Consider the following 14,168-nt stretch of genomic DNA (forward strand, 5'->3'; position numbering starts at 1 on the left):
CTTGACCTTAAAATAATTTGATCCAATATGACACATTAAGTAGAAATGTTTTCTTTCTTCAGAAAATAGTTCTTGGCAATTGAAAACAAGCCTGGAAAAGTATGTAAAAAATAGATCCCTTAGCAAATGTTCAGTGAAACATTAAGACCGTTATAAGATATATTCTCTAGCATGAACAGTGTTTTCACAGTAAGACTGTCAAATTAATTTTACTGGATAAAATGCATAATGCAGGTAACCCCCTTGATTTAAACAGAGTTGCTTTTGGGATAAATTTATCCTCTGTCCCTTAGTGTTTGAAAAAGCATGTGACTTCAGTTTCTGTGAACTGCTTAATTCTGATAGGCGGTGTGCTGAGTATCACTGTAACTGAGCTGAGTCATATGAGATGACTTCAGTGCAAGGGAAATTATGCAAAAATAAGTCTGTATTATTTAAATATAAATGATGTATGGAGTATATAGAGAATTTATTTTTTATTTAGTTACATGCTTTGTAATTCTTTCAAGGCCTCTGAACAAAAGGAAAACACAGGTGAGTACTTGAGAATACATTGAGAAAACTAATTCATACTACATTTTGGAAACACATTAACACAAAACAGCATTAGGTTTAGGTACCAGTGAAGAACACCATTGCCTGAATTAACCCTTACCCTCCACAACATTATACCCTCTGAAAAACAAATAAATCCCAGTTAAAATTCTTGGTGATAAATACCAAAGTGAAACCATAATGACTTTGATAATCTGGACTTGGAAGTTGTGTTGTGTGAGGAATGTGAATGCTGCTAAACTCTTAGGGAAGTGAACACTTAGGGTGAAACTGAGCAGCATGAAATCCTATGAAGAGACAACAGAATGAGGTTTCACTGGTATCTTTCAGTCCTGGTTCCTATGGCATTAAACACAGTGAGCACAGGGAATGGTCGTTTTTGGGTGGCACAGGCCCCGTAGGTGTCAGAGTGCAGGGGAGGTGTGGCTGTTGATACCTGGTGGCAGATACAGGGTGGGGCCAATCTTTGGGAGCAACCTGTGACAATCCAACCTGAGACACAGATTTATTTGGCTTGTGGCTGTATGAAGATGCTGTTTGTACCCTGATTACTGCTACTGTTGCCTTCCTTTAATCTTTCCAGTCTATTTCCTCCTGGCTCAGTAGTACCAGGCAGAGATAGGGAATGATTTGGGGAACACTCTTGGAGAAGAAAAAGCGAATCTCAGAATAATACCACATGGTTGAAAAGTTCATGCTCTCCCTTCCTTTAGGGTAAATAGTAGTGAGTGTTGTGGCTGTTCTCTACTTTGCTCTGCCCTTCACTGGAATAGGAAGCAGCTCCTTGGCTTCTCCCCAAAGAACAGTAAGGTATTTTTTAGCTGCATTAGCATATGGTGGAGTTGTTCTGGGGCAGAAGTGTCGTGCATGTGTGCTTGCTCCCTCCCTTTCTCTGTCACACCCTGCCTCTGGGCTGCACCACTTACAAAACAGAGTTACAGAAACACCTCCTGGTAGGAAGCAAGTTAGCAGGGACTGGGAAGGCTTTGAGACACCTTGGTGTCTCTCAGCTAGCTCTAAGACTGTTTGGGATCTGGGCAGAGCTTTTGCACTGTCTAACATCAGTCACTGAGCATGTACAGCAGTTTTGTCTGATGTCATATGAGAGGCTGTGCACAGAGATGGGTGTGTGGAGTATTTTGAGGATCACAGCTCCTGGCTCCAATGCTGTGGTCTTATTAGCAGTGAGAGAACCAGACTCTCCCTCCCAGGTTACCCGGGGGATGAGTAAAAAAGAGAAAGACTTCCAAAGAAATGGATAACTTAAGCAGCTGCACATTTTTAATGTCATTTTAGAAATCCTTACTAATACAAATGGATGGTTCTGGCTTTAATTCTTTCCAGGACACAGGGGAAGTATACTGCTCTAGTTACATACTGACATAATCTTGTTGGCCAATTAGAAATTCAGGGTCTGTCCTGAGAAAGGATTTATTTTACCGGTCCATTGTTTAATGTGCAAATAGAGTAAATTAATTCTCCCATTCCCACAAAAAGAAAGTTTTGGGTTTAACCTTGGGAAAGAAGACTGCAGTTTATGTTTGGAAAAAGACTTCACGAGTTCTAACAGAATCATAGAATGTTAAAGGTTGGAAGGGCCCTTGAAGATCATCCAGGCTCAACCCTCCTTTGGTGGACAGAGAGATCTCCCACTAGACCAGGCTGCACAAGGCTTTATACAACCTGGCCTTGAACACTGCCAGTGTTTGGACATCCACAACCTCCCTGGACAACCTTTTCCAGTAACCACTTTCCCAGTAAAGAATTTCTTCCCTAAATTTCCCTTCTTTCAACTTGTACCTGTTACTTCTTGTCCTGTCACTACAGTTCTTAATGAAGGGTCCTTTCGCTTCCCTCTAGACCCTTTCAGATGAGGTCTCCACACAACTTTCTCAGGCTGAACAGCCCCAACTTTCCCAGCGTGCTTTCATGGGGAAGGTGCTCCAATCCTCTTATCAACTTTGTGACCCTCCTCTGGATTTGCTGCAACAGTTCTGTGTCCTTCTTATGTAATTTTGTAACTTCGGTCATTAATTTTGACAGCTGATGGTTTATGGTCAGCAGTATACCTAGAACAGTGGGATCACTGGAGTGTTTGATGTTCTCACTAAATAATAGATAGGGTATGTTACAATATTTCAGTGCTGTGGAAGCTCTGTAAATATCACACAGCCAGAAAAGATCCATTCTGCAGGAATTTGTCTTGGGGTTGCAGCTAGAGGTGTTGAGTGGAGATTGTATAAAACTACTGGGGAAGGTCAGGTGGGAATGGAGCCTGGTTCTCTTTGAGAACCTTTACAAGAGATTCTTCACTGGATGTCATACACTTTGCTCATCAGATGGCACACATCAGCCATGCTGGTATGCTGCTTTTGTCTAGGATAAAAGGGACTAAGATGTCAGTGCTGCAGGCAATGTATGGCTAAAGTCCAAATTTAATTTGTGACAACTCCAGAATGATGAGGTTATTTTATATCAAAATTGGAGTCTTGGGCGTGTCAGAGAAATATCATTAGATCAGTTTTGTTCTGAACACATTTACAATATAATTATTATTACAGCCACTTTGTATGGAGACATGCTGCTTAATGCTAAGCTAAGATTTTGGTCTGTCTACTAAGACTTGATTCATAATAGTAGAAGTATTTAATATTATGAGGAGTTTAATTCAGTCATGTCATTTGTGAATTGTTATGTGAATTTGTGCAACTTTTTTCCTGTGTGTTGCTTAGGAAGTCTCTGAAGGACTTATGAATAGGCAGCACAAAAGTATTCTCATCCCTTCTTTATCTGTCTTATGACAGGGTTCTGCTGGTTCTTTTAGAACCTTGGAGATCTTCAATAAGAGAAGCAATCAAATATTTCTTCCCCTTGTAGTCTACTATATACAGGACATTTGTTACCAAGTTGTTGAGAACTGCCTTAGTGCATGCAGTGAGGGAAAATGTCTTTGCTGTACCTTGTATTAAGTCCATGAAAGCAACAACAATCCTCCTGCACTATTATGGTAAAGATTTGTATTGAGTTCTCCCATTCTAAACATTACAGAAAACAGAATAAGACTGCCTCTATCCATTTGTTGTGTATTACTGTCATACCCAGAAAGACATCCTTGTAGAAAGATTCAGAAATGTATCCCACCAAATCACAAAATAGTTAGGGTTGGAATGGACCTGTAGAAATCATCTAGTTCAACCCCATTTTTAATTGGTTTTCATTTAATCATCAGTAACTTCACCTGAGGATGCATTTTTATGAAGGCCTTGTTGTCAGAAGAAGTGTTTTGGTGACTCGTGGTTAGGGTTTCTCTTTCTCTCAACGGAAATCTCAAGAAACTTACATAACATACATGGGAATCAGTGAATGTGTGCAGGAAAGTGCACATGAAGGGAAAAAAAAGACTTTGCTAAATCCAGTCCTATGGAAAGTGGAGTCCTGTGTGGCTCCTAAGTACAAAGGAAGAATTAGCTGAAAATAATCTACTTTAGTTGAATTAAGGAAGCTAACTAAGTATTACTGCAGGAACCTAAGAAAAACCCCTTTGACTTCCTGGAAACTGAAAGAAGTTTTTTTGAAGAAGTAATTGTCTCTGACATCACTACAGTGCACTGCGAGTTTGTGAGTGGTTAGTTGGGGTAACAGAGGAAGCAGCTCCTTCACAGATAAGCAGGCAGTGCAATGTATGTGCCTAGTTAGTCTCCTTCTGGGTTCAAGTTTTGTGAAGAAATTCTTTTACAGAAAGATAACATTTATTTTGCTTTCCAGAGAGAGACACATGCTGTTTCATAAGGATACGCCTGATTTCCAGAAATAACCATGTTTTTGTGGCTTAAACTCTTAGCATTTGGTGTTGCATTTCTGGGACAGGATGCTTTTCTCAAAGGTAGGTTTGAGATCGCAACTGATTTTTCTTTCTCTCATTTTGATCCCTCAATATCCTCTGTAGATGTAAAACCAGTGAAAAGCTTTGCAGAGTGCAGAAATACCATCTTGGTTCAGAAATTAGAATACAATTGTGTGCAATGGTGCAAGAACCTAGGTCAGGAAGATTGGTACATCATGCACTGGGCTAAAATGTCTTCTGCGTGGTCCCATATGAGAGTTATATGGACCATTTTAAAAAACAACCAAATTTATAGCTGAATTTGAAAAAGAATACATTTAGGTCTCTTATGTGAACCTGTTCCATGTAGTTTTTATGTTCAGCTTCATCTCATGATGTAGTATTGGTTTTCTGTGTTTAAATCCGTGAAGAAAAAAGTCTTCCCATCAATGTTAGCCACTCCCTGATTACAGAATCTGCTTACAGTTGCTCAAGTTTTGATTTTTTTTACTGCAGGGGGGTTAGTAACAAGTTCTAAAAGTTGTAAATTAATCTCTACTATTGGTAAATTACTTATTTTGTAAAACATTTTTTTATTTTGTAAAAATGGCTCCTTAAATAGTCTTTGGAATATTTCATTATCCCACTGCTGGTGAATTTGTTGCTTGACCTTTTGAGAGAAAGAGTCCAAGAGGATGATCTTGCAGAACCTGTTAGATGTTACAGATAAAGAGAATAGCAAGAAAAGCAATTAGTCTTGTGGTAATACTTAACCTAAAGTCAAAAAAGTATCCATGTTCAAGAAAATATTTTCTTCAGAAGAAAATGCAACATTTTATGTATATGTATCTTCCATCAGTTTAGCTGGTAATGTAATTTGGGATAGTTAATGGCAGACACAAAGTGGCTGGAAATATTTTTTCTGGAGTGGCAGCGAGTTATATGCAGGGCTGAAATCTCTTTTCATTTACACTGAATTCATTCCTGCTTCTACCCTCATGTCACTATAGTAACTCCAGGTTTATACTGATGTAAGCAACAAAATGATCTGCCTTTAGTTGATAACCAGCTAAGAAGAGCATTTGAAGCCTGAGCATTAGCTCTCTTGTCCCTCAAAGTCTCTGAACAGAGACAGGACTGCATAAATCTGGTTGATAGCTGCTGGAGATTATAAGAAAACAAGTGAATGCTGCACTGCAGAGGAAAAGAACAAAATCTCTTGCTTTTCCTGACTTTTTTTTAATCTGCTGTCCTACTTTCCATTTTATAAGTCATTCTGAGACTTCCCACTGCTACCTTTTCTCCAGAAAAGGCAGGTTACTGTCTGCTCTCTCAGCCACCTCCACAGTCAGTCAACATGTTAGCTGACAGAGAGGGCTGGAAGCCAGATAAATGGGTAATAGCATTTTATTTCAAGTAATAGTTATTTTTCTCTGTTTTCTCTGTTCACACACGGTAGTCTGACTTGAGCCAGTTCCTCTCTACATTTTCTAAACTGAAGAGCCTCAAGGAAATATTTTAACTCCTCTCTATTAAATTAAATCTCATGCTGTAGTATCGAGTACACAACATCATAGACCTTGTTTTTATGATGTAGTTTGGCACAGAGATTGCATCTCCTCTCAGGGTGACAGAGCCATTAAACTTCATATTTGCTGTGCAGATTGCTCTGCCTCGTGGCCAAGGGACACTGGGCAATCTCCTAGGGAGGGGTTTCTTAATGGAGGAGCAGCATTTCGAAAGGGTGGCGTAGGCTTTGGCTTTATGGCAATCACTTTTCAGGCACTTGATTGTAACAGTTTGGTGGGCATTGGGACTTCTTTTGTTATTACTAAAATTATTTTCCAGCAGCCTATTGTACCTAGTGATTTTGAAAACTTAGCAGGAGAAATTTTAAGGTTGTCTTACTTCCTCCACAAGCTCAGACATCCTATAGAACTTCACTTATTTCCTGTAATCACTAAACCTCATTTAAGAGCATCAAACTACATTAAACTAAACAAAATAGAAGTTAGAGCCTGCACAAATGCCTTTTCACTGTGTAAATCCCTCAAATAAAAAGCATGTATCCAACTAATTTTTCTGATAAGAAGGAGATATTGTAGTGGTAATCAAACACCCCAAAAAAACTGACCAATACCCCAAAGTCCTCCCCAAAAAACCCCTAACCCAAGCCAAAAAAGTCAGAAAAACACCTTTGCTTCTCTTTAGAAAAAGAAATGCTTGCAGAACAAGCACTGTTTCCATTAGATCATTATTTCAAGTTCCCCCCTCCTCCACAAAAGTTTTAGCAATTTGACAGCTTTCAAAAGCTTTCACCCACTTCTGAGCCACTTCCTTTATTTCAGGAAACTAAATAATTGCTTGATAGTTTTGGGTGTGACTTTTTTTTCCCCAAGTTAAAAGTATCAAGCTTCAGCAGGCACGCTGTGCTGGTTTTGTCTGGAATAATGTTAATTTTGGACACAGTAGCTAGTATGGGTTTGTGCTGAAAACCATGTTGATAATAGAGGTAGATAACCACAACCTTCCCATCCTTTGGTGTAATACACAGGTACCAGTGCAAAGTGTTCATAAGATGTCTACCACTCATGCATTGAGTCCATTTAGTCCATGACTTTGGGCTCCATGTTGTGGTGATACTCAGGACAGGAGAGGTGGTTTGTTTTGTGGTTATTGGGCACCAAAGCCAGCTCAATTTGGGTTCCTGATGCACTTGCTCTGTTTCTTGTAAGGCTTTTCCTCCATAGGTTTGGGTGGTTCTTGTTATAGTAATTCCTATAATATGCAATTCAAATCATGGGTTATCACAACTTAAAGGTATTTTACAGTCTCTTACCCACTCCCTGTTTGGTTTAACATTGCAATGAACTGTTCCCCTTGCCCTTATTCCAGCTTGGATTTACCCATAGACTGCAGTCCCTTAGGGTTGTACGTACTCGAAGTGGAGCCTTGTCTATGAACCAGTCTCTTCAGGGACACACCTGCTGGTGTATGGATTTATCCACAGCCACAGTGGCTCTGAGGGGCAGCTGTTCCAGCACAGCCCTGTCCATGGCCACAGTGCCTTTGGAGATAGACCTGCTTCAGCACGGCCTCACCCACAGTCATTGTCCCCTCAGAAACCAAACCTGCCCAACCTGGCCTCGCTCCTGGCTGCAGTCCCTGCAGGGAGCTCCTACTCTGCTGTGGGTTTATCCATGGCCACACCTTTGTGGTGCTCCAGCCCAGCCTCATGAACAGCTGCTGGTGCTTCAAGCTGTACCTGCTGCAGCACGGAGCTGGCCTCGGGCCCCAGTGCCTTCTGGTGCACACCTGCTGTGGCACTGACACTGACACAGCCATGGCCACAGGCACTTCAGATGTACCCACTTTGTCATGGACTTATTCATGGTCAGAGAAGCTTCAGGATATCCTGCTCCCACGTGGACTCACCCACAGGTCACAGTCTCTTTGACTTGAGCTCACACTGGAGGCAGTTCCAGCAGTCCAGTACAGCAGCACAGAAACAGCAATGATGCCCTGGCCATGTGCCAGTCCCTGTGCATCACCATTACTGTCCTCAAAATGTCCCCGAGCACAGCAGAGTGAGGAGATCAGCAGCACAACAGCAGGGAAAGAAAAAGTAGCCACATATGAGCACTGCATTAATGTACTGTAAGGCACCAAGCCCAGAGCAAGCACAGAAGTCTGCCCAACGCAGCCAAAGAGCAGCAACAGCTGTAAATTCCATCTAACCCATTCCAGTCAAAGCTGTTGTTATCTCAACCCCTTTGAGCCCTACATTGGGCGCCAAGGAGGGCTGCTGTGGTTTAACCCCAGCTGGTAACTCAGCCCTACACAGCTGCATGCTCAGTGCCTCCTGGTGGGATTGGGTGGGAGGGTAAAAGTGAGAAAAATGATAGGTTGAGATAAAGACAGTTGAATAGGTAAAGAAAAAACAATGGGAAGGAATTAATTCACTGCTTCTTCTGGGCAGGCAGGTGTTCAGCCATCCCCAGGAAAGCAGGACACCATCACATGTAATGGTTATTTGGGAACAAAAATGCTATTACTCTGAATGTCCCCACTTCCTCCTTCCTTCAGGTTCCAATACTGAGCATGATGCCATATGTAATATCTCTTTGGGCAATTGGATCACCTGTCCCAGCTGTGTCCTCTCCCAGCTTGTTGTGCATCCACAATCTCCTCCCTTAGTGGGGTGATGCGAGAAGCAGGAAAAGCCTTGACTATGTAAGTGCTGCTCAGCAGTGATGAAAACATCTCTGGATTATTAACCTCATTTTTCATCACTGCCCCAAAATAGATAATGTGAAGAAAATTAACTCTACCCCAGTCAAAACCAGCACACACATGAAATTCTGGTCATGTAGTCTCCATGCTCAAGAGCTCTGCAAGCTTCCAGCTGAAAGTGTTGCATTTTCTTTTCAGATAGCTTATCCTATGGCTCTGATTTTCCATGAAAATCTTTTTCACAGGTCAGTCTATACCCTTGGAAAGAGTCTGGCCAACCTAATTTTTTATGCAGTGGAACTTAGTAATATTGGTTCATTCTATGTGTAGGATAAAGTCTAAGGGGAATTGCTCTGGCAGGAGAATGTATATTAAGGTAGAAGAAAGTGAAGAGCATCACCACTGATGCTGCCCTCTTACAGATGCCTCACTGCAGGTTCTGTTGGGGACTGCTCTTTTCTGTTGTAGTGGTGCACTACATTTTGGAAATGCTTACCCCAGAGTCCTGCACTCAGGGGCCTCTTAACCATTTACAACAAATTGCCTGCTTTACACATTGTGCACCACCCCAGTGCTTTATTCCTAGTGAATGGAGGCAGGGAGTGCTGTGCACACAGGTGGCTGGCAGCTCTGCTTGCTCCCTGGGCTGGCCAGACACAAACAATTGCTGAACTGGAAGCTGTTTAGTTTCATTGTGGTGTCATACCTAAGATACGGGCAGGACACAAGTTGGAGCTCAGCAGAACTCTGGCTGAACAACTTTGTTTCTGGACTGAAATTAGATACAGATTTGGACTGAATGTGATTTTTTTTTTACTCATTAACCTAGATCTGTTCAAACATAACAAGCAGATGGCTGGGTTGTGGATGTGCTATAGGTATATCTGTTGATGCAGACAGTGCAAGAGATTGGTTCTGGCCTAGTGTGTCTTTCTTACATAGTATGGAAAATACATGTTCTAGTCATTTTTATTCACTCACATCAGTATATTGATATACTAAAAATATTTTACTAGTGTAGACCTAAAGCCAAAAAACCTGTCATGCAGAGACCAGGTCTAAAGAGGGTCCAGCTCTTGGTGGCTTGGTATTTGGAACCACTTCCTTTAGTTTCAATTTGGTGAACTTAATATATTAAGGTTCTGAAAAATGAATCAACAGCAACCATGTTAAAAATACTGCATATATAATGAAATAAGGCAGAAGAAATGGGGGGAGGAGACAGGATGAAGTGACTTTCCATATGTGCTGAGTGTCAGGAATCAAGCTCTGTTTTTCTGACTCCCATGACCTATCTGAAGAACTGCCTGCTGGTCCGGGAGCATGTGTATGCTTTAAACAAACAGTGGTCTCCACATTGAAGATGGGAATACATTGTATATATTCTGTTTTCCTTTGCTGTGCAGCTGCATTGTGGTATTTACTGTATCCCGCTGGTAGCTAGGAGAGACCAGCAAGGCATGGAAATGTCCGTTCTCTGTTTACATTCTCTATCTACTTTAAGAGTTAATATTCATAAGCATAAATCTGGTCCACCAGGAAGGCAGAAGAAATTCACCCATGTTGAGGTCTGCTGACATGGCTTGACTTTCTGTACTCAGTCAACTACGTGGTGTGGTTAGCTCAAGTGTCTCTGAAGTGTCTCTACATCTCCCTGTGAAGGGCAGACTTACTCAGTCATTCCTCCTTCTTTGGGAGGCTGTTCCTCCTCTGCTGCCAGTCCCAGGGTGAGAACCAAAGCGGGAAGAGCACAGCATGCAGAGATGGAACCCGAGACAGCAAAGGAGTGAGAAGCGCTGCAGGAAGGTGTGAAGTGCTGGACAAGGCCTGCTAGCAAGAGTTCAGCTTAGGAAGGTCTGAAGTGCTGGACAAGGCTTGCTAGCAAGAGTTCCGCTCTGTGGCTGTGAGTTCCTCTGAGCCCCAGCAGAGCCTGTGTGTTACAGGAGTGCATGGCTTAGGCAGGGCTGGGCTGGGTGTTTGTGCCTGCTCAGAGCAGATGGGCTCACCGAGCTGGCTGCTGGCACTGAGACTGCCAGCTCTGCCTGCGAGACGGCGATTGTCCCCGAGCTCTGCTGCTTTCTGCATCCTCCTGAGATACCCATCGTTCACACTGATGTACCTTACATCATATATAACAAAAATCAAGTAGTTTTTTCTTTCAGACAAACTTATGAAGTGCATCCAGTATGTTTTGGAGGAAGTAGTTGACTCCCTTCAAAGCTCAGTTTAGGCCCTGAAGCACTTCTGTAAAAAAAAAAAAAAAAAAAGGTGAGAAGTTTTAAAGAGTGGCAAAACTCTGACTTCCTCCTGTGAATATCAAGATTAAAATAACAGATATAGTTATGAAAGTTGTTTATTTCCCTACAACTTGACTGTTCTTATAGCCTGCATGTCCTGATGTTTTTCCAGGCTATCCATGCACTTGCAAACAGGTCTTCTTCACTGGTGTTTCAGTAACTGTTACAGCATTTTATCTATTTCTAGCCTTTTTTCCCTTTCAAGTAAAGCAGTTTGCCAGGATTTTAGAAACTAGCTGTGAGCACTTCAGTGCTAGCTTATATTATCCATAGTGTTGTATAGCTAACAGGATCCACTTCTTTTCTTTTATACCACTACTTTGCAGTACTGTTCTTGCAGTTATTCCCTCTGTGTCAGTGCCTTCTCGGCTGGCCTGCTTGCTTAGGTTTCTATTCTTTGCTTTCAAAGACTTCTCTCACAATCTGTCTGTTCTTCATTCATAATCCCACGGCCTTGCAAAGAGGTCTAGAGGTACCTTTTTTAGGGCATGAATGACTTTTTTGTTGTTTCAAAAAATGTGAACTCCACAGAAGAATATTTTAATTGCCTTTTGAAATAGATTCTTTTCCTGACAGTAAGAGAAATAATCAAAATAGCTGTCTAATAGAAAAATGAAGCCATACAATGAAGCTCTTTGTAAAATACATAAGGAAATAGTAGTTCGTTAACTGGAGCATATGTCCTATATGAGTTGAAAGGTTTTTACACTCAGAGGAGTATATAATACAGAACCTCAGCTGAGATGTTATAAAAATAAAGGGCTAGTATTGCCTTTCCAGGTAATCATATACACTGCAAAACTGAATTGAATATTTCAGATAGTATTAAGCCCTGAACTGTTCCTGAAGGCTTGTAAGTTAAGATTTATGTAGGGAAAAATAGGGTAAGATAAACGACAGAGTCAGGCTTCTAGAATAAGATATAAAAGACAGAAGTCAGCTGCAGTCTAGGCTGTCTCAGAAACTCCTGGTGTGAAGTGTTGCTTTCATTTCTCTAGACTTCAGTTTCATCATCTGTCAAGTTGAAGATAGTAACACTTACCTTGCCGAAAATGTAGAATCCTAATTCCTTAAATATTTACAGATATGCCTGTGTCTTGCAACATGTAAACTACCACCAATTAATGTGATGAAACTGGCTGTGCCTTAGAGTATTTTGGGTAGAGTATCTGAGCAAAGAAAACAAAAGCATGGAGCAAATGACTTGTACATAAATTTATACCTTTTTCTCAGTCCTAAGGCACAGGTATTGTCAATGGGGAGCTGATAGTTTTGTGCTGAGTAAGAACAACCCATACTGTGCTTAACCCTAACAAATCTGAAATTTTGTAAAACATGATCACATGAACTGTAGTCTCTATTTTACCCATTATTGGGTGAAATATCTGAAGCTGGTCAATGAGTTCTTGAGACACCAGAACAGGACCACCAGCCTTTTACTTCTTGTGTCTGTGGATGAGCTGAGGTGTGCTGAACAGACCACAGCTGCAAAAGGAGTCATGTTATAAAGAATCCTCCACACTTAAGGGTACATCCAATAGGAAGCCTGTCCAGTAAATTAGGTGTTTTAGGAGTCTCAGTGGTTGCAGTTATATACCTGAATAACTGTTCTAGAGAAGTGCAGGCCAACTTGACTTTGTCAGCATATAATGTAAAATCATACACTCACATAACCAAAGGAAAGATGACCAGTGCTGCTACTGCAGCAGTTTGATTAACCTCTCAAGATAGACCTTTGGTGTCTAAAATGAATGCAAAATCACGTGTGTATACACCTTAGAGAAATCATCCAGCTTTAATGAGTTTTGGATAGAGTATCTGGAGGATTTCTTTATTAATATCATACTTTCTTGGAAGACTTTAAATGATGAAACATATATTTTTTAAATTATGTGGAATTTTTTTTCTTGATCCCTCATGGCAGTAAGAGATTATTGCCTCAGGTCTCTTGTATGCAGTACACAAGGTCCCTCCTCCCAAAATACAGTCTGTGAATATGCATGCCTGTGCAGTGTGTGTGAGTGGAAGGGTAATATTTGGGATACCTCAGACTGTCTAACAAGTACAGAAAAAAGCTTGACTTGGTTTGCAGCTTCATTAATGCTGCTATGCTCAACTGTGCTGCCTCAACAGAAGTGAAAGATCTTTCTACATCCTCCAAACACCTGCAGTCTGGTGTGTTAGTCTGAGGTAAGAAATGTGGTTGAAATTTGAGGGAAAGATGTGACAGAGCAGAAAGAAATATGCATTAGTAGACATTAGTAGCATTTCTGATTTTGCTGTCTGTCTGCTAATGAAATGACTTAGAAATAAATGTTTCTGAGTGACATCCAATATTCTTGCTCTTAGAAAAAAATGTATGAATAATAACAGCTTAACCCAGTGTCAGCTTCCTCTCTACATTTAGAAAGTTTACAGTGGAATAGTGCTGAATACAAGGGAGGCAGCTCAAGGAAATGAATGTGAATTTTGTAAAGAGTTATTTAACCTTGACAGTAACACGGATCAAGGCTTTGTAATACTCAGACATGAAACTTTCATAAAGTCCTATATTGTTTGGCTTGCCAAATTTAGCATTTTTTTACTTTTCACAGACTGGTCAGTTTGGCCATGAGGATTTTGAAGGGATAAAACAGTTAAGTTTTAATATGTAGTATATTATTTATAGAGGCATACAGTTATGGAACTCACCTAAAGATGCCTTTTGAATCAACACATGATGCATTAAATTGATTAGAAATCATAGAACAGTTCAGGATAAAAATGCCAAGATATGTGGATTAATTATTCGAAAAGTTAATGAAAAACCAACGGCTGCATTTGTCTTCCTCCTGTAATTAATGCTGGGCTCAATGGCTTGCTAAGATGCAGTTTTGCACTGCCCTGAATAAATAGACAAATGTTTGGTGCAGTAGCTGGTTGAAGTTTTTGTGTTAATATTGGAAAGAAAGCCATTTACAATGTAGATGTCATCAAGTGTGTCGTCATTGCAGGAGGGTGTCTTAAATGGCAAGGGAAAGACTGCTTGCAAACCATGGTTTCTAAAAAACCACACTCTTCACCAAGCAAGGAAGACATTTTCATAACAAAATGCATGTCAGAAATGCCATTTTCAGCTGCTCTCACTGCAGCTGATGCTCTCTGTTTCTCTTCACAATAAAATTGCTGCTTACCTGAGTTTCACCTCAGTGGTGATGTCAGTGGAAAGTCTGAAAAGGATTTAAGTGTCTTACAGATTTTATTTTATTTTTCTGGTTTTG

General features: G+C 40.8%; 1 protein-coding gene and 1 long non-coding RNA gene across 2 annotated transcripts in view; one reads left to right on the plus strand and one right to left on the minus strand.

Annotated features, from left to right (window-relative positions):
• Window positions 1–4,211: 4,211 nt before the first annotated feature.
• The window catches only part of PTPRC (protein tyrosine phosphatase receptor type C), a 59,015-nt gene continuing 49,058 nt past the window's right edge, over window positions 4,212–14,168 (plus strand). The window contains exons 1-2 of the mRNA XM_068199614.1: window positions 4,212–4,235; window positions 4,323–4,438. Of these exons, the coding sequence (XP_068055715.1) occupies window positions 4,372–4,438 (67 nt within the window). The 5' untranslated portion in view covers window positions 4,212–4,235; window positions 4,323–4,371. The remainder of the gene's footprint in view (window positions 4,236–4,322; window positions 4,439–14,168) is intronic.
• Window positions 4,283–14,168, minus strand: part of LOC137479256 (uncharacterized) — a 33,786-nt gene continuing 23,900 nt past the window's right edge. Inside the window, exon 2 of the long non-coding RNA XR_011002091.1 lies at window positions 4,283–4,465. This is a non-coding gene — a long non-coding RNA (uncharacterized lncRNA). The remainder of the gene's footprint in view (window positions 4,466–14,168) is intronic.

Source organism: Anomalospiza imberbis, chromosome 9, assembly GCF_031753505.1.
Source record: "Anomalospiza imberbis isolate Cuckoo-Finch-1a 21T00152 chromosome 9, ASM3175350v1, whole genome shotgun sequence".
Taxonomy (NCBI): domain Eukaryota; kingdom Metazoa; phylum Chordata; class Aves; order Passeriformes; family Viduidae; genus Anomalospiza; species Anomalospiza imberbis.